The sequence below is a fragment of the Neodiprion lecontei genome, chromosome 6 (assembly GCF_021901455.1).
Source record: "Neodiprion lecontei isolate iyNeoLeco1 chromosome 6, iyNeoLeco1.1, whole genome shotgun sequence".
Classification (NCBI taxonomy): domain Eukaryota; kingdom Metazoa; phylum Arthropoda; class Insecta; order Hymenoptera; family Diprionidae; genus Neodiprion; species Neodiprion lecontei.
Genome location: NC_060265.1, coordinates 2,687,549 through 2,709,675, shown reverse-complemented (window position 1 = coordinate 2,709,675; position 22,127 = coordinate 2,687,549). Strand labels below are relative to the sequence as shown.

Below are 22,127 nucleotides of genomic sequence, written 5' to 3'. Positions count from 1 at the left end.
AAGACCTACTACTAGTAGATGCCTTTTTTATCGGTTGACCTTACGGGACTTTTGACGCGCCACAAAATCCGATCGTCGAGTCGCTAGTGCAGTATTGAAAATATTAACGGCGAATAGTTACACAGTCTACAGCAATATGCTTTATATCCCAGTCCGTGCCTGTGTGGTGTTTGTATAATAGGTTACACTATGCTCTAGAATGACATTTGTAGTTTGTAGTTATTATTTATTTTAAATGAAATAATCTCGCTTAGCTAGTTCTGCTTGTTAATAAATCCGCTGATACTGCCTCGTAAAGTTGTGAATTATTTATTGATCGGTATGAGGTTATGATAGGCGAGTTCACCTGGCTTACATTCTGTGTCCAATGTTTACTATTAGATCTCTTTTTTATATCTATAATGAAGGTAAATAGTTCATTATCAAAACATCAGCTTGTAATCGATAATTTATGTTACTCACCATTTAATTTTTTCACACATTTGACATAACCTCGATTCAATGTGTTTTCTTGTTTTGACATTTCACTTTTGATGCAATACCGTACATACACGAATACCCGTAATACTGTTCAAACATTATACCGCGAATCTGTTGGAACTCTCGTTAATTCTCACGCTTTCTACCATTTATATTATTATACTGGCGAGTAAAGGTCACCCAAAAGATTACTCCATTTTTTTTTTTCAATTTTCATTTCATTCACAATTGTCACAAGCGAGACAGGACAAGCATTGGCCTCGAATATCTGGCAATTCTTTATGTTTCTTCTTCACCTACGTACGCATATTCTCTAAAGAAGAAGTAATTAGAGTCTTTCAAGTATTTGGGTCTCGCATCATAATAAATTGACCCGTTCCTTATAGCACAACATTGAAAAGTGTAAATAACCCAGCTTATTAGTATTTTCTTCGGTTTTCAAGTCAAACCTAATGATAATTATGCTGAATTTAAATCTTTGCACTATATTTTTATATTATGACTACATAGTGTTGATAAAAAAATATTTCATTGTGAATGTGAAAATATCACGGACAAGACCGATATATTACATTTATTCTTCCTGTTACATAACAAATATATGCTTCACACCGTTATTCAACTCACTCTTGATTGATATAAAAAATCATAGAATTGAATTATTCAATTTCAACAGTGACATTGTACCATCATTATCATTATTATTACGATTATTATAGTCAATTTTAAATTTAGCTCATTCAAAATTTATATTTAATCTCCATGTAAACTTGGTGTGGCTGGTTTTTCTATAATTGATACATATTTACAAATAGCATACTTGTTATTCCACATATTTTTAAAATTCACGTTTATAAAGACCAGAAGTAAGTTCGGCTCTGTAGGAATAACTATGTGTTCCCATTTTGTATAATAACATAAAAACAGTGACAATTTTAAATTTACCAAAGCCTTTACAGTTACCCATTTCACTCATAGTTATACATTTTACAGAATATAGTGGATCGGCGGTACATGAACTATGACACTGAATGCTAGTAAAAACATCCAGCCAAAATGATTGGCACAGTGTCCAGTTTGGAAGATGCTTGTCGTCAAGCTCAGGTAAGCAATCATGATGCAATATTACACAAAGAACACAGGGCATTATTTTTCACAAATGCACCCTACATCTATGTACTTACGTATGGAGGCAGTTGAATGGAAGGGAAAGAAATATCCTTCAGCTGAAGCTGTAACATATTTTTAAGGACAGTTGATCAACTAATATAAAATGCTATCAACTCTGCATAGATGTAGTCATGCTTATCTTATACTTCCAACAGGATATGATTGACCAAGTGCCTGGGTGCTGGAAAGAGTTTCAGACTCAGAATTGTCTAAATTCACCCTTAAATCCAATTCAATGTGGCAATAAAAAGGAACAAAATCACTCTAAGCGTAGCATTCAGTCAAAATTGACAAGACTATATTTTGAGGAGTTGTCAAAAGTTCCACACGCAACACCTGACTCTGTTCTGGTATGTATCGTCAACTCTATGTTGTGACAACTGATGCTTTATATTAAAATGAGTATACAAATTTGTACTGCATTCAACAAAAATTTCTCTAATTGACTTACATACTTTGAATAGAACAATCTCGAAAATGAGTGCGACCTTCTGGGTAGATTGGTACAAAGAGAAGGCCTCCATACGTTAATTGTAAATCTCTATGCTGGCAATAAAGGATACTCATTAGGGATAAGAAACAGGTAATGTTGTTATGAGTCCTCCAGTTTTTAAGCCTAGCTTTCTCAAAGAGATGGGATTCTGAAGGATGAATTTCCTAGTAATTTTACTTTACATCTGTTTGTTTTGACCAGCAGTGAAACAGGACATACATTCGATAAAAACACATTATTATCTGAGACTCAGTTAATGGGGTATGAGCAAGGGGAACTATTATCCTCAATAGACAATGGACAATTGCCTGCGATCCTAGCTGAACAATTAGAAGGAAGTCATTCGCATTTATTTTACGATGGATGTATTATTGCCGAAGTACGAGATTACCGTAAAGCCTTTCCTCACGCCAAGCCTGAAGTACATCATGTTCTTCTCAAGCCTACAACACAAGTAAACACTTTAAAAACATAGTGGACAAACTTAAAACTAGATACTGTAATCTCTAAATCACGTATGCCATTTTGTAAATACGTTTATTGCCAATGAATAAATTTTGGGCAGTTTTTAACAACAACTAATGATTATTAGAGTGTACTCTCGGATGTCTCGACACTAACAAGCGATGGAGATTGGAGCCATGAAGAACGACTCGTCTTGGAGTCTCATCTGGTGGCTGCTACACAGGGACCGCTTTGCCTGGATCCCAGTCCAGCGCCTAGTTTGGCAACTACTCGGATACGTCAGTCGAAGGCCCTAATTACTGATCATCAGTTAATGCGGCAGGCTAAAAAGTTTTCTCAGGTATTGCTGATTTATCGGCTTACGCTGAGAGAGATTCGTCCAATGGTACTGACGACACAAGTTCATTGTAAATGAATGAATGCATTTCACAGGTTACAGTAAATCGAAAGAGAAAATTAGAACAGCTTGCACAGCCTGAGGGCTTGACAATTCAAGACTTGATGCAGAAATTACGTACAAAAAGGGGACTATCAACAACCACTGCCTGCCCACCACCGTCTCTTGTTAATCCTCCACTTCTTCCACCGAGCACACCGATTGATGTTCTAAGGTATTCATACTATGTCACTGATTAAATCGTATGGGGTAAATTAAAGTTAATGTATAATCAATATACTGATGGAGTTTTGCGGTATCAGGTATGCGAAGGCGTACGAGCGACCACGGGAAACACGAGACTGTCTACCACAACTTATAGAAGAATATATATTAGAGACTGAAAGGGGCCAAGGTCGAATATATCATATAAAGCTTTCGATTCTACAGAGACCTTCGAATTCTGAGTACCTTGGTGAGCTTTATGTAGATCGAGATCATCGAGAAGGAGAAAAAAATGGATCGGCTTGTCGGTATGTGTAAAATGGATGCTTCTGAAATAATGTAAAAAAGTTGATGTGACATAGATTTATTGTAAATTCTTCAACTTATCAAATTCAATATTTACGCAGAGATTTTAAATAAGAATATCCTTCAAACAGGTTCAGTCTTGGTACTAGAGCACAGGCAAATCATTATATACAGCAATTTACGGAAATATTTACAGAGGAAGGTAGGAAAAATGTGCGAATAAAACATGTTGTACCAGGGCAGCCCCCTCGTGTTACCTGTACTCCTGGAATGCAGCGTGCGCATCAACAGGTAACTTTTGATCAATTATAGTATCATTGAAATTATATTTAGAATGAGATACTTTTATTCAAGAATATTAATTAACTATCGAAGTTTTGATTATTCAAAAAGTTAAAATAAATCCTCCGTATTGATTTTTTATCTACAGGCACAAGCACAAGCAGCTCAAATTGTAGCCCAGCAACTGCAACAAGCCCAATCGCAGCACGTCGCCCAGCAGGTTTGTAGCAATTGTCTACTCTGTTGACTTTTTTGTAGCTTAGAAAAAGTTTAATTGTAATCTTCTTTATACTTCATAGATCCTTACAAGAGCTCAAGGACAATTGAATACCTTAACAAGCCAAGTAGCTTCCATGAAAACTGCATCAGATGCATCGAGCTCCTGTCAAGCTAATTTGGCAAGCTTGGATCTATCGGTTGTTCCATCTACGGCAGAAGCAACAACATCTAATTCAATTCCAGCGATGAGTAACGGCATGCTACATAATACAGCTACTGTTCAAGTAGATGCTTCACCGATGCCGGGAGCCGACGTTAATTCCTGTAACGGTTCAGGAATCTTAGTGTTTCAGCAAAAGCCTGCCCCTTGTGTAAACAATATATCAGCTACGAATGTTCCTGTTCTGGTACGAATTTTAAAGAAATCTGTAAAACGTATGAAAAACGTGCGATTTTAATCAATTGTCCAGAAATCCGTGCGGCAACATGCTAAAAAAAGAGACAACGATTTAAAAATTTTTCTCATGTTAGTAGTTTATAATTTTTAACCTTTGTTTGTAGCAAGCCCAACTGCAAGCTGGTACCCAGGGTAACATTAGAGAGACTTCGAGTCAGAGTCAGGGAGAGACATCTTTCAAAAAGCACTCTACGAATCCTGCAATAAGTGCTCTTGTTACTTCTCTCATGAATTCAGCACAACAATTTCAGCAGCAAGCTGCAGGTTTGTTTCAGTTGGAAAATTTTACTCATGCATATATATCAGCGTATTTGGTTTTCAAATTTGACCACCACTTTTGTGACTCATAAATTTAACATAATGGGCTGCCTGGCGAATTTCAAAACTTTTTCCAATCCTTTACAGCTAATGCAGCTGCTGCAGCCATGAACAATAGCGCGCAGGCTAGTACAAAATCGAATAACACTGCTATTCTTAGCTTACTGAACAGCAGTCCTGCCAATTTAACTCAGCAGAAGACTCAACCTCGAAGGATCTCCTTAAATGCTACTATACCACCTAGGGTGATCGGGCATGGCAATGTGATCACCGTTCCTAATACTACAGGCCAGGTGATTGTTTCTGTTTATCATAAATCGTTATTGATCATCTTATCACTGAACATATAGTATTAATATTAAGTAATAATCATCTTTAATTACTAGATAGCAAAACCTGTTACATTCCAGGTGAGGGTAAGTTTTGCCCCTGCTTTGACGGGGCAGCTAGCAGGAAAACAGGCTGTGCGATTGGCTAGGGTACAAGATCCTGCTTCCACGCTCGGACTTTCAATGCCCGGATTGTCTGCTTTGCTCGCTGGTAAGATTTAAACAATTAACATAAACAGTAAATTGATTAGCGTGAATAATTTTGATTTTTTGCTTATTGGTAATAGGTACACCTTCGGCTGACAACCCGATTCCTGGAATTAATACAACTTCCTCTTTATTGGAGAGGCTAACAGCCTCCTCGAGTCAAAGTAGCCAACCATCTAGCCCTATGACTAGTCCACCAGCAACGAATGTGAATTTACAGGGAGTCAATCTCACTAGTCTACCCAATTCAATAAATGGTCTACAAAATGTTCAGGTTAAATAGCTCTACTGATCGTATGTAAATAAATGTGATATTTCAGCTCCACATGGCTAGCTGACGATGCTTAGCTCTCTGATTTTCTGTTTCATTCTGAGAGAAAAGCATAATGTAAAATTTGGTCAACCTATTTGTATTAACTAGAGTTGAACTAGAAAGTCTCTTGCATAAATAACAGAACATAAACATTCAAAGTGAATATTCCTATCTGTTGGCAGGTCTCTTTTCCTGGTTTATCTCAACCAATAACGATGTCACTCAATGTTTCGGCAGCTACAGGATCAGTTACCCCGAGTGGAGTAATCGTATCTGTTCCAATATCATCTGGTACCAATACGTGCACGACTGTTTCCAGTGTGAGTTACTGTCACAATGGCAATAATACATTCGCAGTCTGCTGTAGATTATTTCATTACAAATGCTATTGTATAACTTTCGTTTTAGATGGTATCTGCAACTGTTGTAACTACTGCAGTGTCTGGGAGTAGTCCGACAGTAGTAATTGCTAACCCTGCCAATACTCATTTGTCATTACCAATTGGTAAGAAATTTTGGATTTAAATTCAAATATGATCTCATTATGTAGCACCTCAAACACCGTCTATTTCATTTCAGCTCAAATCATACCATCAGGAGTAAAAGGCTTATCACAACAAAACATGCATAGTACTAATTCAGTTACTCTTTCACAGGTATTGTAATAATAATGTTGCATGATATACAATATCATTTCTTGAAATGCACGTAGTGGCTTTCATGTACATCCATCTAATCACCATTTTTCCGGCAAAGGGAGGACCGGCGATACAGCTTGTTGGATCTCAGAGGCAGCGGCTTAATCAAATCGCCCGTCACGTACAGCCAAATCAAGCTAAACCAACTATTATGCCGAGCCAGTTAGTAACTGTTGCAAAACCTGTACCAGCAAATCATCTGATTTTGTCTGGTAATAAACAGGTGTTAACTCCAATTGGAGGTAAGATATTTCTTGTCTTTTTTTTTTTTTTTACAGTCACAACGCTGAAAATAATCGAAGAAACATTTTAAAGAATAACGGAATATTATTACTATTTGACAAATGTTCTGTTTGAAAACGGCCGAATGTGCTGAAATAATTGTGTATTCCAGGTAGCAAACCAGTGCTGATGGCGACTCAAGCTCCATCTTCCGCTAGGGTAGTATCTGCAAATAAGCAAACATTGCTTACAAAGTCTTTGCACACACGACTATCTACAGGATCCACTAACCTGCAGCCTCAGAGCCTTGGCATTACAGGCTTATCGCAGCAACAGGTATACTGTATATGTATATGTGATGTTACAAATTCATTAACATCTTCAATAATACTTATAATTCACAGTTGCAGAGGACCCTTGTGAAGCCGGTCCAGCTGCAACAATTACAATGTTTAGCTGCTCAACATAAGGCAGTTGTAGTAGCTGGAAACTCGCCAAATAGGACGCAATTGCAACAACAGCGAAATAAATCTACTCCCGGGGAAGACTCTCTCTGAATACGTTCAAATACCTTAAAATAAGTCACTTTGAATTAAAATAATAAAAGCCTCTTTGCGAATGATATTGTCAAGTACATTATTATACATATTATAGTATATATTTTACGTAAGTAAAAAATTAAATTTACACGCCGTTCAAGCAATATACCATCATATTGGGTACTGTTTATTCATTGATTTTCGTGTAAATAATAGATTTCTTTTCAATGTATTGCCCTGAAATACATGATTTATTTATAAAAAAAATTAAGCAGCAGTCAGGAAAACGGTGAAAATATTAAATAACACGTGCATGTACAATAACGCACCTGCACCAAATCGAAACAAAAGTCTTGCAAAACCATTCGATAACACAGGGGGGCTGGGGAAGGGGGCTTCAATTATTGTACATATTATATATACATATGATATATGATTTGTTTTATATAAAAAAAAAAAAAAAAGAAAAAAAAGTAATAAATATTCCATTTTTATTGATTTTTTTCATCCTACTAATTTCTTAACTACAATTGATTTCAGTTTCCAGAAGGTTGCAATTATTTCGTCTTGAAAATTATCACATTCGTATGCTGTGTCGCGGAAGAATGTTCACGTTTTTTTTTCTCTTAGAAGAGAGTGCACAAAATTGGAAAGGTTAAAAATCAACTTTTCACTGGATATTCAACTCTATCATTACAAGATGGGTAGAAATTTTATTGTATCAAACAATTCAAATTTTTTCTATAAGTAGTTCGGTTAATCGAGTTTTCCAAAGGGGATGTTTACAACTTTGAAGTTTTATCAAATATCTTATTATGTATGTATAATGTACCTGAACAATCAGCAATATGTTATGTGTTATATAACATTGAAATGATAGGAGCTTACCTACTATTGAATAAAGCACTGTTACAAGTATTCTGCAACTGAACTTTAGTAAAATGTTTGTCCTGAATATTTCAGCCACTTCTCAATTAGTCGCGCAATAAAACGAGAACATTATTACGAGCATCGATGAACACAGTAGATATATAAATAGATATTGTTATTTGTAAATTATAAGGAAGTTATAACATATCTGTAATAATGTTCCTAAATATCTGACAGAAAGCTACTCGTAAAAACAATTTCAACCATATTTTTGTCGTACAATTCATGATGTGTATTTGAGAAAGACATTTCTTTGTAATACAACACAATAGCTTAACTGACAATATGCAAGAAAAATTTATAGAATCGTTCAGAATATTTTAATATCATTCGACAAGTACAAACTTTTCTGGTAGAATGTAAATACGTAAATGAAACATACCTTAGTACGTCATTTGATTAAATGATTAATTTCTCAATTTAATCCCCTTATACACATGGTTTGAATATGAACTATCAAATTATTATGTAGTATAATTCTTTTTTCGGTGTAATAAGGTGTATTGGAAAAAGCAACTAATTGCTAAACATATTTACTTACATAATAGCTAACATTTTGAACAAAATTATTATAATACGTTTCATTTTTTTCGATTCCAAATTAACTCTAAGTATGGAAAAAACGAGTGCAGCATTATGATTTGCTGTATGAAAAAAATAAATAAAAAAAATACTTATAAATGCAAATAAATTATGTTCCAACAGCTGCTGAAAACCAGGTAATTGTTCACGTTCTCAAAGTATTAAGTTACTGTCATTTACGTAACCTCGTAGTGGGTGTAATGTATTGGGGAGGAAAAAAAAAAACAATTTTAACCACGTTTAAGACATTATTGAAATTTTTTTTTTTTAACTGTATTAAGGTACGTACGCGAAAGCGAAGTATGATTTATTTTATAGAGTAAAGCTATTATAATACTTTGATAAGATACTTAAGACTACTGGCTAACTTCTGTAGCTTCTGGATCCAGAATCTATCGAGTCCAAGCAAATCACAAATTTGACACACCGACTGCATTGTTAAGTATGGATAATAACCACCAGTGCAGTTAAACAATTGAAATGGAAAGAAAATATAGCATAAAGACAAAAGAACTTACAAAATTCATAAAACATGTCTAATAACCATAATATAGTATATGTATACATATAATTAGAGAATTACTTGTAGGAATATGAATATCTACAATGTAATACATTCAAACAACAGCTTTGTAGATTTCATTTTTTCGTTCTATTAATCCGAATGAGTTATTTATAAAAAAAAAAAAAATATTTACAGGTCCTTCAGGTCACTTCGACTGGTCGAAAAATATGAGCTTCATTTGCTCTTTAGCAAAGAATAAGCATATCGAATCATTGTTTTACTAGGTATTCCAGAGGGCGATTGTTTGTGCTAATCTATGTGCTAACTATCTCCTTAAGCGTCACACTATATCACACACGTCTCTCGTCATTTCAGTTCCAAAGTTCTTGAAATTCACTCATATTACCCTCTTTAATTAATTTAAAAACTCTCTTCCTCTATGTTTCTTAACATATATTTATAAAAAATAAATCTGTTTCTCTTTTAAAAACTGACACGATTCAATTGTTCAGATTGGCAAGGTAATTCGAATTACCATCTGCACCGTTCTACATGTATACAATATTACAGTTTACTGTAACAGTTTCAGACTTAAAATATTGATTTATACAATTTACCTCGGCATCTATTCTCCAACTCTAACTCAATGCCACAGAGTGGTATAAAGCTAGAATATTGAGGTAAATTAATACGCCGTCAATATAAATAAGTTATGTATGACTGGAGAAACATTGCTTTTTGGTTTTCTATTATAATTTAATAATCGTTAACTTAAAATTATAGATTAGAGGTCGATGGCTGGTCAACCTCTGGTCTGCTGTCTGGCGGACTGGATGTTTGCTCTATTTGCACAACTGCACTTCTGCCCATTCCCCACTCACTCTCTGGGTCTGAGAAAATGTTTGAGCCTTCTTTATCCAAGAAATCATCTTCCAAGGAAATGTCAGACAAATCTTCCAAACTATGTTGATCTTCGTCTGTGTATAGCGACTCCGTCACAACTATATATCCGGAAATTCAAGTGTCATTAGAAGTACAGAACAGATATTATATTGTGGATACAATTTTAAAAATGTATGACTGTACCTTCTGCTAGAGTGTGATCGGAAAGCCACGTGGGTTCATCCCACTCATCGAATTGCAATTTTGTATTTGCCTCAACTTCATCCGGGCTAAGAATCGCTTGCCTTTCTGTATCAGTGACGTCATAGATCTCTGTAACCTGTACTTTGTTGTTGTCATCCATGTAATACCAAACCATAACAGCTTCTTGATCTGACGTTACCTGGATGGAAGGTATGAATAATAGTTAAAACCATTGATGGTATTAGTTTAAAATCTGAGTGACTCCAAAGATATACAAGAAAATTCGTCCATGGTAGATGTTTGATATTTTTTCACCAATGAAGCCGTAGGAATGGAAAATTCTCGGAAATGGCAGGACAATAAATGGCTCTACCAAGCATATTAGCTCGGAGGTCCACAGGCACCAAGTGTAGGTATAGTATGATAGAGAATCTGCCTTAGAAGTTATCACGGTATCACATTTCCACTGTACTTCGGTATTTGAAGACTGACAGAGTAAAAGACAAGGTACTTACTTGAAGAATATTTTCAAAAGTGTCATCAAACGTCGTTGAATCTGCTATGTTGACTACACAGTTCGATTGCCGTTTATAATCCTTCCAAGGCTGCCTATAAGAAAACGAAACGTGAGATATTCGAGATTTTTAATTTTAAGTCTGTATTTAAACAAAAACATCGTACCGTTCATCGTAGTGAAGCCTCAAATTGAGATTTGTTTTCGATTTTTTGCATAATTCATTAGGATGTGCAGCCTCGATGTCGTATATACCTGAAGATTTGTGTGTTTGATTAAAGGGGTGAACTTATGTTAAAAAACGGTTACTCCGTTGTTTTAAAAAATATTTCTCAAATGTCAAACTCACTGGATCCATATTCGGTGATAGCAAGCTGACAATTGATAGTTTGTGGCATTGGTTGATAGTAGACATTGACACCAGGGAATATACTGCTGATTTGTTCCATGAAGTACTTGATCATTTTCACCAGATTTTTTGTCAACTTTGGAGCGTTTAGAACAAATCTATGCAAGACAACAATAAGTAATCATGTTAGTGGGAATGTGATCATTTTAAAGTCAGGCAGTGGAAAACACTTTTACGTCACTACCGGTTGTTGTCTAATTGCTATTTGCAATATTTCTGTATTGTCGAACCATATCCAACTTGATTTATCAATTCTTATAAATACTGATGTTTCAATATTAAATACCGTACAACAGTATTTCTCTGGAATACCTTACACAGGTTACTTTTAGCGAGAATTTACTCTTACATACTATGCTCGACATACACCCCAGCAGAGACTTATGACCTTCGAAATACCAATGAAAATGACCAGCGATTGTAACAAAGTCAAAAAGATAGTTATTGAAGAAATGTCATGGGAGAAATTGTGGATATATGTATGGACTTATCGTGGAGATATAGCAGGAGGACTATACAGGTAAGCAAACACAGAAAAGCGACAGTGTTGTGCTTACCGTGAAGGGCATGTAAGGTGGTTAGCACAAACAATCGCCTGCTGGGGGGTACGCAGAATGTTCCCGATTACTCTGTACTCTAAGGTACGAGTCTCGACCTTGTTACCGACCAGGCTAACAAGAACCACATGCACATCATTAGAGTTAGTAGCTATAACCAAAATGTATGAATGGAATTTGCAATGAAAAAATCGTCTTTCGAAATTTACACCTCAAACGGAGGAGAGATATCGAAAAATCAAATTAAATATATGAAGAAATTGATTCAGAAGAAGTCGTATACTACACACAGCAGGCAAACCGGTGATAAGTTAGTATTTTCCAGTTAGATAAATGAATATGTAAATAGGCGTATCGTATGACTGTCGTTAAATTCTGAGAAAGAAGAAGATCGACTGTAATTAAACTGTGGAGAAGCACAAAATGAAGTACAAGCAATATAAACTTACTTTGTAAATGTAGCGTACACCACGTCAGCTGGTAGTATGTAGGGCAAACTTAGCAAAGATAACAATTTGACACTCCTGTGTTTGAACAGCCAGTTGACGAGTCCCTTATTTGCAGAATCTATAGCATCTTGGAATATTGTCATCACAGTTTCTGGAAGATTGGCAACTAATGCTTCCTAAAATCAATTAATTACAAAAAATCATCTCCCAAAATGATGAGGTCGATTTTAGTACTGTAAAAATTAAGGAAATGAAACAAACATTCGTACTTAGCATTCGATAAACAATCAAATCACGAACCTGTCTATGCATTTTACACTCTGAGCATTCTGGATCATATTCCATGCCTTCGTCTATGGTTTCAGAGACAACAAAAGTTGACTGCACAGCTAAGCAACGTGTGCAGTTTATCAAGTTGTTTCGATGTAAAAATCTCAGTGCGTCATCGAATCCTTGCTTACACATGTTTGACAGTATCTGTACACATTTTGAGTTAAATTACGATATGCCAAATTTCGGATATGAAATTAATTAAAAAATAATGCAAATAAATTAATGTTTACCTCAGGATTTGGGGGAAAAAGTATTCTCGCGAACCTGTATATGTTTTGTTTAGACAGTTCTATACTTGTGTTTGCGAAATTAATCTGAAAATTCAGAAACATAACTCATTCATATTATCCGTATTTCAGTAAAAATAAATAAATTAATCCAAGGCTGTATCATCTCACATGAAATAATTGCGAAGATACATCCCTAGGGCAGATATCACTTTCTCCGCAAAATGGACTAACAGTGATTGTATTTTCGTCAAGAGTAGGCAGATTGTCACTGAAACCACCGTCCATGTATCTGATTCCATGAAATCTCGGTGGTAGTAGTCCAGAGAAAAGTGGTATGAAAGAGCTGGCCAGCAGCGCCTAGAAATAAAGAAATAACAAAAAAAAAAACCACGTTTTTCAAACAAGCAATTCCCAAGCTACTCAAATTGCTGAGTCAATTCCATATTCTAATCTAGAAGCTTAGTACGATAAAGAAAATGTAGATTAGAAATTGACATTGACAGATAATTTTCTGGTCATTCAAGGTTGAAATCATTTCTATTAATATGGTATCTATAAAGTGTATTATTTGTCATTCTCACCTGTAATAAATCATCTTTTGAGTTATACTGTGAAACAATTACATTTTTCCCATCATAGACTCTGGTCAATGAAATGTGCAGCTTTCCACTAACTATTAGATGCGCATCATCGGGTAGGAACTAGAATGGAAAGCAAATGAAATTAGTGTAGTGGGAAAATTATATTGTAAATCAAGTGATCTTCACGATTAATAGTTCACGCTACCTTAGTCAAACCCTCCAATAAAATGTCTTGCACATTGAACGAAGGGCTGAAAGGCCCCAAAGTTCGCTGCCTGGCTTCGCGAGCAAGCCGCAAAACATTACTTGTGATCTCCCCTGGAAAATGAAATGTATATCAAAAAATAAAAATAAATAAATACCGGTATATATGATGAATGTTGTTTCACTATTGCAAAAAAAAAAAAGTTGTTCAACTTTTGTCTAAGTTAAATTTTACCTATGTATGATACACAAAGAAATTTCATTCATCGATTGGTAAATAAATCTCTCTGATAAAGCTTAGCTATCATCTCTGTTAAATAACATGTTAAGAATACGAAATATTTAGTGTGTGTTAATTTACTTGTGTATCAAAAATAGTTATCCCCATTTTATTATTATAACTTTCATTCTGAAAGTCAATAACAGTGTAGATTATTTTATGGGTGAAATCAAGTTCACACCAATCTCACAATCACGATTAACATTCAATCACTTTGCCAAATTTTCAGATATAAGTGACAACTAGATTATAATCCATAACCAGATAACACCGACAGTTGTGACAAACTGCAACGTTTTATGAGTACAATATTTTAATTATTGAGAGATTATAAAGATTAATTGTTGACAATTGTACCTGTATTCTTCTCTACTGCGCAACATGATACGTTCATAAATAAAATGGTTATTGATCTTTGGACTTTAAACATTAATCTTCCGATAAGTCGATGTTTAGCAAAAAAGAAAGAGAGTTAGAGAAAAAAAAATGAAATTTATCCATAAAATATTCCTGGATTCTTTCAACGTACCAGAAACAGCAGAAAAGTATTTCCTGTGCAGTCCACACATAATTATACTATAATAAAGCAACTGCAGTAGTTACTCTATTGTGTCCATTGTTTATTCCCTGAGAAAATATTTGCTTTGTCCACATTGCTTTCACAATTATAAATAGTTAAAAATAAAGTATTTAATGAACCCATACTTTCTATACAGCAAAAACTGATAAAATATGTTGTTATACAATCATTAGCGGTATTCAGTTATGGTGTTTTCTTTTCTCTTTTTGAATGGAAAAAATCATCAAGGTCAATGACCTGCTTTCAGAACTCAAGAGATTCCAAAAAGTTGTCAAAGCTCTTCAACAACCATTTAAATGTAATTAAGGTCATTGAATAAATATCTAAATATAATTGAAATATATCAATAAATAAGTTCAAAAGTAGAAAATTAAAAACAGATCTATAATACTGACACAGCAGTGCTAGAATGACTCAACTTGGAATGCATATTATTATTGGTCAACCGAACATAAAGAAGTTACACAAGTGAGACAACCCACTTCCATTGCTGTATTTACTTGCTTGCACGAGGCATCTCACTGATTGCGAGTAAAAAACTATTTCCAACAAGAGTGTGTGTGTGTGTGTGTGTGTGTACACATTACGAGTTAGTTTCTTCAGATACATATCAGCTGCCCAAGTTCTGACGTCAGCTGATATAATTCTACCATCAAAACATAGTTTGTGTTTCATAATTTTATTAACGTTTGATTGATCTTTCCCATAATCAGCTCCAGATACTATTAGCGGGGTAAAATAGTGAGAAGCACAGCAAGAAGGAGGTACTATTGATACCGAATGTATTTAAAATATTATACAATGGGTCAATTGTCATAAATGATCGACATATATCAATATAGATGCAATAAACGTTTTTTGTGCAAGATCAGCACATCTCCCTATATAATAATTAAAGAAAATTAACAGATTTACTCTTGATGCATATTACATGAAACTAGAAAGCTCAATCAATATTTATTTGTCACCAGTATCATTCGTAAACGAATCGAAATTTGAATTCTGAACAGCATTGGTAAAGCTAGTGGATGACGGATGTTTATTCTATCGGGTGCTACTTTTAAGATAAGAAAGGACCTTGGCAATTTAGCAGATGACAGTGAATACTGCAACTTCAGTTTATTCTAATGGATTATATCTAATCAGTATACACGTTTTAGCACTCTATAATTACGTTATTATTTGACTAACAAGAAAGATATTTTCAATATGGTTGATTAAAACAGCAATTTAATCTTACCAATAACAAAAATTCTATAATTCTCGGGGGCGAGGTGAAAATATGACTTAAAAAAACTGAAATAAATGGGCTTTTCACAGAAGTTTGTTTTTCACTGACTACTGGAAATAAATTTTTGCTAGTTTCGGGTTATACGCAAGCTGGGTCTCAATTTTCTTCGATGTTTTGTCAATTGCGAAATAACTATGTCGCTTGGTCAGTGGTGACAATTTTGCTCAAGTGAAATTCCCTGATTTTTCCCTAACTTTCCTTGTCAAAAAATTCAGAATTCACCTACCTTTTCTCATCAAACTTAACTGTACACCTTCAATATATGAATTTAGATTAACAACTACATAGTATTGCTTCGTTTCACACAATTATTTACGAACACAACATGACATTTATTTCAACATCACCTCAGATAATATATAAAATTCAACAAAAGCATAGTTGAAGCTTGAAAAAAATTTATAAAAACGTAAGTTTTTCCGCGTGGCCGATCATAATTCCCTGACTTTTCCCAATAGACAAAATTTCCTGACTAATCCTGGTTTTCCCCTGTCACTTTTACCTCAAACAATGCATTGTTGATTCAACACTTGTTTCTGTCCGATCAACAACACAGGTTATACTACAATTTGCCGACAAAATTCCCTGACAATTTGCTATATGCTTTACAGATTTTTCTCCAAAATATAGACACCTAAAATAGTACAGTAAAGAGTCTTGAATAGACGTCTTATTTACAAATGCATTGTGATTGTTTTGATCAGAATGATGTGCATGGTGAATGAACTAGATTGTATATAAGATGTGTGCAACTCATGGTCAGTTGACAAGCTGTAGGTGTGCAGAGTTGAAACAGGTTATAAGACGGCGCGAGCGCAACTGAAGTTTTTGGTGTTTAGCATAAAGTAAATAAATGCTTGAGCATACCGAGTGGTAGATCTAAGAGAAGGGCGCATGCTGCGATAGCTCCGGCTGATGCTCCGCTTATTTTGTCAAGGAGTAGATGAGGTGCATATTTTTTAAAACAAACCGCAACTCCGACGTGGTAAATGCCGAGGAAGCCACATCCAGCAAATGATAAATTCATTTTTCACAATCCGGTTAACCGAAATGAAGTCTCTCGTTGTCAACTCTGGTTGCAGACCGACTCAAAACTGTTATTTACTGTATTTATATCAAGCAGAAGTAAATCTTACGAGCGTAAGACTCGGTTACTCGAGTCCCTGATTGTCAAACAACGACTGGTTAACCTTACGCGACCGTCGCGTGACGGAACGAAAGACCGACTGATTGTGATATTACTCTAATCGGTTAAGCAGGCTATCGCCGACGAAGTGATCGCAAACACTTCCGTGCCTCCAGCTGTATTTTGATACACTACTAAAGGAGAGCTGGGACAGCTGGCTGCTCTCAAAATGCGACTGAAGGACTGCAGCAAGTACAATTAAAAACAAAGAATAGATAACGTGCTACGCAACTGACGTCTTCCTTGCAGATACTTGACTTTGGCTTCTGATTGGTTGTCTTGAATGGTGTGGTTCAGGCTCCGCCCATTTGCGTGCGTTCCGTAATATATCTCAAGAAACCTACTGGCATTTTTGCAGGCCGCAGCTCGGTAGGCTAATAAGTCTAATATAAAATTATTTGAGTTGTGTCGAGTGCAGTTTACAGAGTTGTAAAGTCTCTGGCACTATCACGGCAACGCGACTGCATTTGACAACGCGACTGGCATTACTTCCCGTCCTCTTTGACTGGTACTTGGCTTACCCCCTCTGCTTTTATCTCTGCTTGCCCTATAACGGCATATAGCCACGAAGAAAGACGAAGACAAAAAGATCATACAATATGGGTATAGAACCACCTTGCAACGGTTGAGTTGAAAACGCGATCACATAAATACTGAGGATAAATCTCATCGTGAATTTGCCGCGGTTCTTTCTGTACCGCATGATTGGCTGAAACGTTTGGAAAGAACGCAACGTCTCTGATTGGTAGGCTGAAAGTTTTAGGCTCCCTCAATTCCGGACCATGAGACGCTGCGCTGACAGTTCAAATTTGCTGTCAAATGGTTTATGTAATTTTGATTCTTGAGATTCGCCCGCTTCGCCGGTCTACGGTTAATGATATTTCTGTAATATTACGTGTGACTACCTCCAGGATTACGCTCGACGATCGCGTAGATATCGCCTTGTAATTTCTACCTTCATATATCAATCAACATGGATACGGACCACGGTAACCTCAACTCTTCCGGGCTTGACATTGTTTATTACGGGGTTTACGTACCACAGGAGGACTCTAACTGGTTCGAATCTAAAGGTACATTGCCGCCCATTTCATCTTGAATTAGTTCTCATTGCGAGAATAATTATCGCTTGTGATTATTTAGATCTGTAGGTCATACACCGTGGTGTAAACAAACAATGCGTCCGCGTGTTATCACCATCTTTTACCCAACTGCCCGTAATTCAAGGCTACATCTATAATGATATAAGACTAATTAAAATATTGTTCAGATAACCAAAGTTTTGTTTGTTTACCAAATTTATAATTCATCGTCATGTACATATTCATGAAATACGATAAAAATAGCATAATACATTTCAAACTTTTAGCTATTCAATATTGTTTGTATTCGTTGTTTTATCTCTTGATAGTATTATCCTACGTTTGCAAAAAAGGAGCAAAATACTTGCCTAATGGCGTGACGTTAATGCTCTGTGATAGCGTAAGTATTTTAAAACATAGCCACCCATGGAGTTGGAATCCAAATGGATAAGATAAATCTGGCCTACGTAAATCTCTTGTGATTTCCTTGTTATTTCTTTTAGTTTTTGTCCGGCAATTTGTTTTTTTTTTCTTTTTAGACCAGCTATATGTCTACACGGTCAAGACTGATGCGCTCAATATAATCAAGAAATATAAAAAAGGTCGCTTCAAAAGTTTTAAAACTTATAATGAAGCAAAAAACTTTGCCGAACACGGCAATGAACAGTTTTTTACATTGACAACTGAGAGTCAGTCTATTTCAAATAAACGCACTGGCCAAGTCGAAGAGAAATCTGGTAATTTTAAGGCTCCCAAACAGCAAGAAACCGTGCAGTTTAGAAAGTTTATTGAAAATGGGGACTTGGCTAGAGTCAAGCAAATAGTTTGGGAAAATCCAAGATACTTGATCAGTAGTGGTGACACCCCTGCTATTTTGAAAGTATGCACGCAATTTTTTTTGCTGTTACAAACTGTATAAAAAAGTGTAAAAAGATTGGACAGAAAGTAATAGTGATTACGACTTTGGACTTTTGTGTAAATGAACATAAACTTGTTTTGTATAGGAAGGTTCTCGATACAATGCTTTGCACATAGCAGTGAGAGTCGCTTGTAGAGCAGATATGTGCGAACTGATATTGAATACAGTAGGAAATCCTGACTTTATAAAATTATTGGATGGGGAAGATGATTATTCAAACTACCTTAATCGAGCTCAAATATTAGTCGATTTATATTTAAACACTCCTGACAAGGGTCTCAATGAGACTCCGCTACATTTTGCTGTGAAATTTGGACTTAAAGAAGTTGTTCAAGTTCTTGTTTCTTATCCTCAATGTTTAAAGACACCTCGGAATAAGTATAAACAAATTCCTGCTGATGTAAGTCTAATAATAAATTTACTTATTTTTTTGGCTTCAACTTTTTTGTTGATATCTCATTCCAGGAAGACAAATTTTCTTTAGTAAACGTCACAATTGATTAATATTTAAACACTGATATGATATTGCATCATTTTAGATAATATGCAGCAGAAAGTGTCAGGAAGACGAGGTATTGAAGAGGGAAATACTTTCGTTGCTAGATGAATTATATTATGTGCCTGTGATAAGATCTGAGGATAATACAACTCAACCATTAATTGGCGAGCTCTTTTCTCCTACTAGTCCGCTTGTAAGTGGTAACGAAAATGTACATTATCACTCACAAGTAAACGGGATAGTTACAATACAAGTTATATTGCTTAAATAATTATCAATTCATCTTTCAGAAATTAAACACTGATCCGATAAGTCCACGGGTAGAGGTTTCTGCATTTGCCGGACCAATGAGTAAAAACCAAGCTGTTGAGTTTAGGAGAAAGTGGAAAACTCCACCTAGAATACGTAACACTCCGACTAAAAAATTGAACCTTTCATTCGATGATTCTTACAGTCAGAATAGCCCTGCATCAAACACTATATATCGGCTACAAGATACAGAAAAAGGACTTGAACGTGTCGGTAGGTCAGTATTTTACCTTCTGTAATTAATCTGTAATCTAAATTTTATCTAGCTGTTAAAGTCCAGTACGTCTTGTAATTGATATTAGACTTGTTCATCGTCTATTCCAGAGACCTTGCCAAAGAATATCGTGTTGCATGGAAAGAGTATTGGCCTTTCTTGAATACCTTTGCCGATCTGACTAGTAAGGAGGGACTTGCAAAACTTGAGGAGTTTTTTCAGCAAAAGTTTAACAATCCATCAAAGCAAAGTATAGAAGTAAGTAACCTGTGTGTGTATATATTTTTAATACAACACAAACATGTCTTAATCCTTACAGAAAATGGATATTGAAGCATGTCCAATTAATGGTAATGATCAAGGGTCAGATTACGAAATAAATGCTCTGTGTACCCAGCTAAGCTTTTCCACGTTGAATATGCTGGATAATCAGGGATCAAGTAAATTTGGTAAGACTCTACAGATTTTAAAATCTGTGCACAATTTACAGAATGTGTAAACAATGCATTAACGTGTTGACTCGTTGCAAAATAAAATTATTGTTTAAAATCATTTCTCTTTCATTATTTTGTAATGAATCTATAAGGAATCAGTTTTGGTTAAAAAATTCGCCAGCATTGATTACGTTCAATGTTTCGTTTTTAGATTCACTGCAGAGCCAGTTATTATGTGACCTGTCTGGTAGCGGTAAGTACATCAGTGGTAAAACAATGAACAATGAAATGTAATGGAAAATGTAATACCAAGTAGAAAAGTGATTGTTTTTCATTTTCTGCAATACACATTTGAATGCGTGTATTTAAACATTGTTTGTCTTCGCACAGATGAAGAATTCGAATTTTTCACACCTCCATCATCCCCACGATCTATATCCAGCGATTCGGACGACGACATGTATGCTGCTGAACAAGGGGACACGACGTTTATTCATGGGTAAATACTGCTTGCAATTCATCCCATTTATAGATTCTGATAAGAAAAAATTTCTTTAGAAACACAGCATCAAAATTAGATTATGCGGTTTATCATGCCATCTCGGACATGGATATAAACCCAAATTTGTATCCAAACATTTATCGTTGGCGTCACCAGCTCCAGTTGATTACGGAGAACGAACCTTCAAGGTCAAGGTATGTTTAAAATTTAATAGAAAAAATTGTGGACCTTGATACTACTTTCTGACATAATATGTAATTTCATTGTTTTTAGGTTGAATACCCCATTTGCACTGACACAAAAGCTACCATGGAGTCTATCTCAAAATTGTGTTAAAACTCTGGAATACAATTGATGGAAATGGATGATCTCGGTTTTTCATTCATTAAACACATTAAACGGTAAATAATAATTATAATGAGTGTGATGATTCTTTGAAAGAGAAGAAGATGATTTGTGTGGAAGACAAATATAGTATGTAAGACAACATGCAAAGATGAAATATCACAAGAGGTTTACTGGATTCTTGTGAATTATGCTTTTAGAAGTACAAAACTGAATCCTTAAAAGATTGGTACAGCATATTTCCCTAAAGGGTGTTGCTACAAAACCCCCATGTGAATGAAAAGTGATTTATAGATTTTTAAAATTTCCTATAAATACTATATTATTCTTGGTGCTCATAAAGCTTGTTACCTGGTTCAATCAAAAATTGAAGAGCAGTGGACTCTGAGTAAGTTCGTTTGACTTAACCAAAAATTTGCGGCAAACTAAAAGTACTGAAGTTATTGTCACTTGTGACTTCCTTTTTGACATGCAACATAATTTTGTATCAGCTGATTCGGTAGCCTGGAGCAATGCGTCAAATACATCCACCCAGGGACTAGAAAAAGTCAATTCTATACTTCCAATTTTCACGCAAATCTGATAAAACACACATTGATGGTAAATTTAACTGCTTTTGTGTAAATCAGACTTGATCTTTATTACTGATATTTTTTCACATTTGATATTCTATATTATTCAGTGGTAAATAATTCAAAGCAATTGATTTCAGCACAATTGTTACGAGAAACATGACTTACAAAAATTCGTTCTATGCCTCTTCAATTACAAGTCTTTCTGATTTTAATGTATGAATACATAACAAATATTCTAAGTACGGAACTTTTTTATTTTTCAAAAAAAAAAAATAAATAAATAAAATTAAAAAAAAAAAAAACAATAAAAACCTCAGGAAAGAATAATGTAGGGTACCTAATAATTAGTTCATACATTTCAAGGTATTATGTACTTTTAGCAAGATGATTTCATCTATAATACACTATGTATCTGGTTTTGGCAAGTATTGG

General features: G+C 35.0%; 3 protein-coding genes across 14 annotated transcripts; 2 read left to right on the top strand and 1 right to left on the bottom strand.

Moving 5' to 3' along the window:
- The first annotated feature begins 102 nt into the window (after positions 1-102).
- LOC107225435 (transcription factor SPT20 homolog) lies at positions 103-9,283 on the top strand. Of its 10 annotated transcripts, none has more exons than XM_046743659.1 (21): positions 103-181; positions 1,474-1,584; positions 1,806-2,000; positions 2,115-2,233; positions 2,345-2,597; positions 2,736-2,948; positions 3,041-3,219; positions 3,308-3,517; positions 3,647-3,806; positions 3,946-4,017; positions 4,097-4,423; positions 4,578-4,737; positions 4,879-5,084; positions 5,178-5,331; positions 5,408-5,601; positions 5,823-5,960; positions 6,049-6,145; positions 6,220-6,296; positions 6,397-6,580; positions 6,733-6,896; positions 6,965-9,283. In XM_046743659.1, the coding sequence occupies exons 2-21, from the start codon at positions 1,537-1,539 to the stop codon at positions 7,115-7,117; spliced, it is 3,303 nt and encodes a 1,100-aa protein (XP_046599615.1). In that variant the 5' UTR covers positions 103-181; positions 1,474-1,536; the 3' UTR covers positions 7,118-9,283. The 10 variants fall into 10 exon arrangements, with proteins under 10 accessions (XP_046599615.1, XP_046599619.1, XP_046599622.1 ...); XM_046743661.1 differs by having other exon boundaries at positions 143-407; positions 2,348-2,597; positions 5,202-5,331; XM_046743660.1 differs by having other exon boundaries at positions 143-407; positions 2,348-2,597.
- LOC107225429 (1-acylglycerol-3-phosphate O-acyltransferase Pnpla3) lies at positions 8,847-17,180 on the bottom strand. Of its 2 annotated transcripts, XM_015665896.2 has the most exons (13): positions 16,498-17,180; positions 13,481-13,593; positions 13,276-13,395; positions 12,863-13,051; positions 12,695-12,778; positions 12,432-12,608; positions 12,132-12,307; positions 11,683-11,796; positions 11,066-11,223; positions 10,884-10,971; positions 10,718-10,811; positions 10,203-10,401; positions 8,847-10,117 (listed from the first exon to the last, which is right to left on the bottom strand). In XM_015665896.2, exons 1-13 carry the CDS (start codon positions 16,655-16,657, stop codon positions 9,894-9,896), a joined length of 1,896 nt encoding a protein of 631 aa, XP_015521382.1. In that variant the 5' UTR covers positions 16,658-17,180; the 3' UTR covers positions 8,847-9,893. The 2 variants fall into 2 exon arrangements, with proteins under 2 accessions (XP_015521382.1, XP_015521383.1); XM_015665897.2 differs by lacking the exon at positions 11,683-11,796.
- A 214-nt stretch (positions 17,181-17,394) lies between these two features.
- LOC107225430 (ankyrin repeat and LEM domain-containing protein 2 homolog) lies at positions 17,395-21,950 on the top strand. Of its 2 annotated transcripts, none has more exons than XM_046743672.1 (11): positions 17,395-17,889; positions 18,438-18,778; positions 18,903-19,217; positions 19,357-19,509; positions 19,607-19,842; positions 19,950-20,097; positions 20,159-20,288; positions 20,485-20,526; positions 20,664-20,772; positions 20,832-20,963; positions 21,049-21,950. In XM_046743672.1, the coding sequence occupies exons 1-11, from the start codon at positions 17,790-17,792 to the stop codon at positions 21,128-21,130; spliced, it is 1,788 nt and encodes a 595-aa protein (XP_046599628.1). In that variant the 5' UTR covers positions 17,395-17,789; the 3' UTR covers positions 21,131-21,950. The 2 variants fall into 2 exon arrangements, with proteins under 2 accessions (XP_046599628.1, XP_046599627.1); XM_046743671.1 differs by having other exon boundaries at positions 20,832-20,969.
- The last annotated feature ends 177 nt before the right edge of the window (positions 21,951-22,127 follow it).

Excerpts from the sequence above, each read along its gene's own strand:
- LOC107225430 (XM_046743671.1), top strand. The coding sequence starts at position 17,790 with ATGGATACGGACCACGGTAACCTCAACTCTTCCGGGCTTGACATTGTT. Across the intron at positions 17,890-18,437 it reads TAACTGGTTCGAATCTAAAG|ACCAGCTATATGTCTACACG; the intron begins GTACATTGCCGC and ends TTTTCTTTTTAG. Across the intron at positions 20,773-20,831 it reads GACACGACGTTTATTCATGG|AAACACAGCATCAAAATTAG; the intron begins GTAAATACTGCT and ends AAATTTCTTTAG.
- LOC107225429 (XM_015665896.2), bottom strand. The coding sequence starts at position 16,657 with ATGAATTTATCATTTGCTGGATGTGGCTTCCTCGGCATTTACCACGTC. Across the intron at positions 12,609-12,694 it reads TTTTTCCCCCAAATCCTGAG|ATACTGTCAAACATGTGTAA; the intron begins GTAAACATTAAT and ends AAATGTGTACAG. Across the intron at positions 11,797-12,131 it reads GTGTACGCTACATTTACAAA|CCTGGTCGGTAACAAGGTCG; the intron begins GTAAGTTTATAT and ends GGTTCTTGTTAG.
- LOC107225435 (XM_046743659.1), top strand. The coding sequence starts at position 1,537 with ATGATTGGCACAGTGTCCAGTTTGGAAGATGCTTGTCGTCAAGCTCAG. Across the intron at positions 3,518-3,646 it reads AAAAATGGATCGGCTTGTCG|GTTCAGTCTTGGTACTAGAG; the intron begins GTATGTGTAAAA and ends TCCTTCAAACAG. Across the intron at positions 6,146-6,219 it reads TCATTTGTCATTACCAATTG|CTCAAATCATACCATCAGGA; the intron begins GTAAGAAATTTT and ends ATTTCATTTCAG.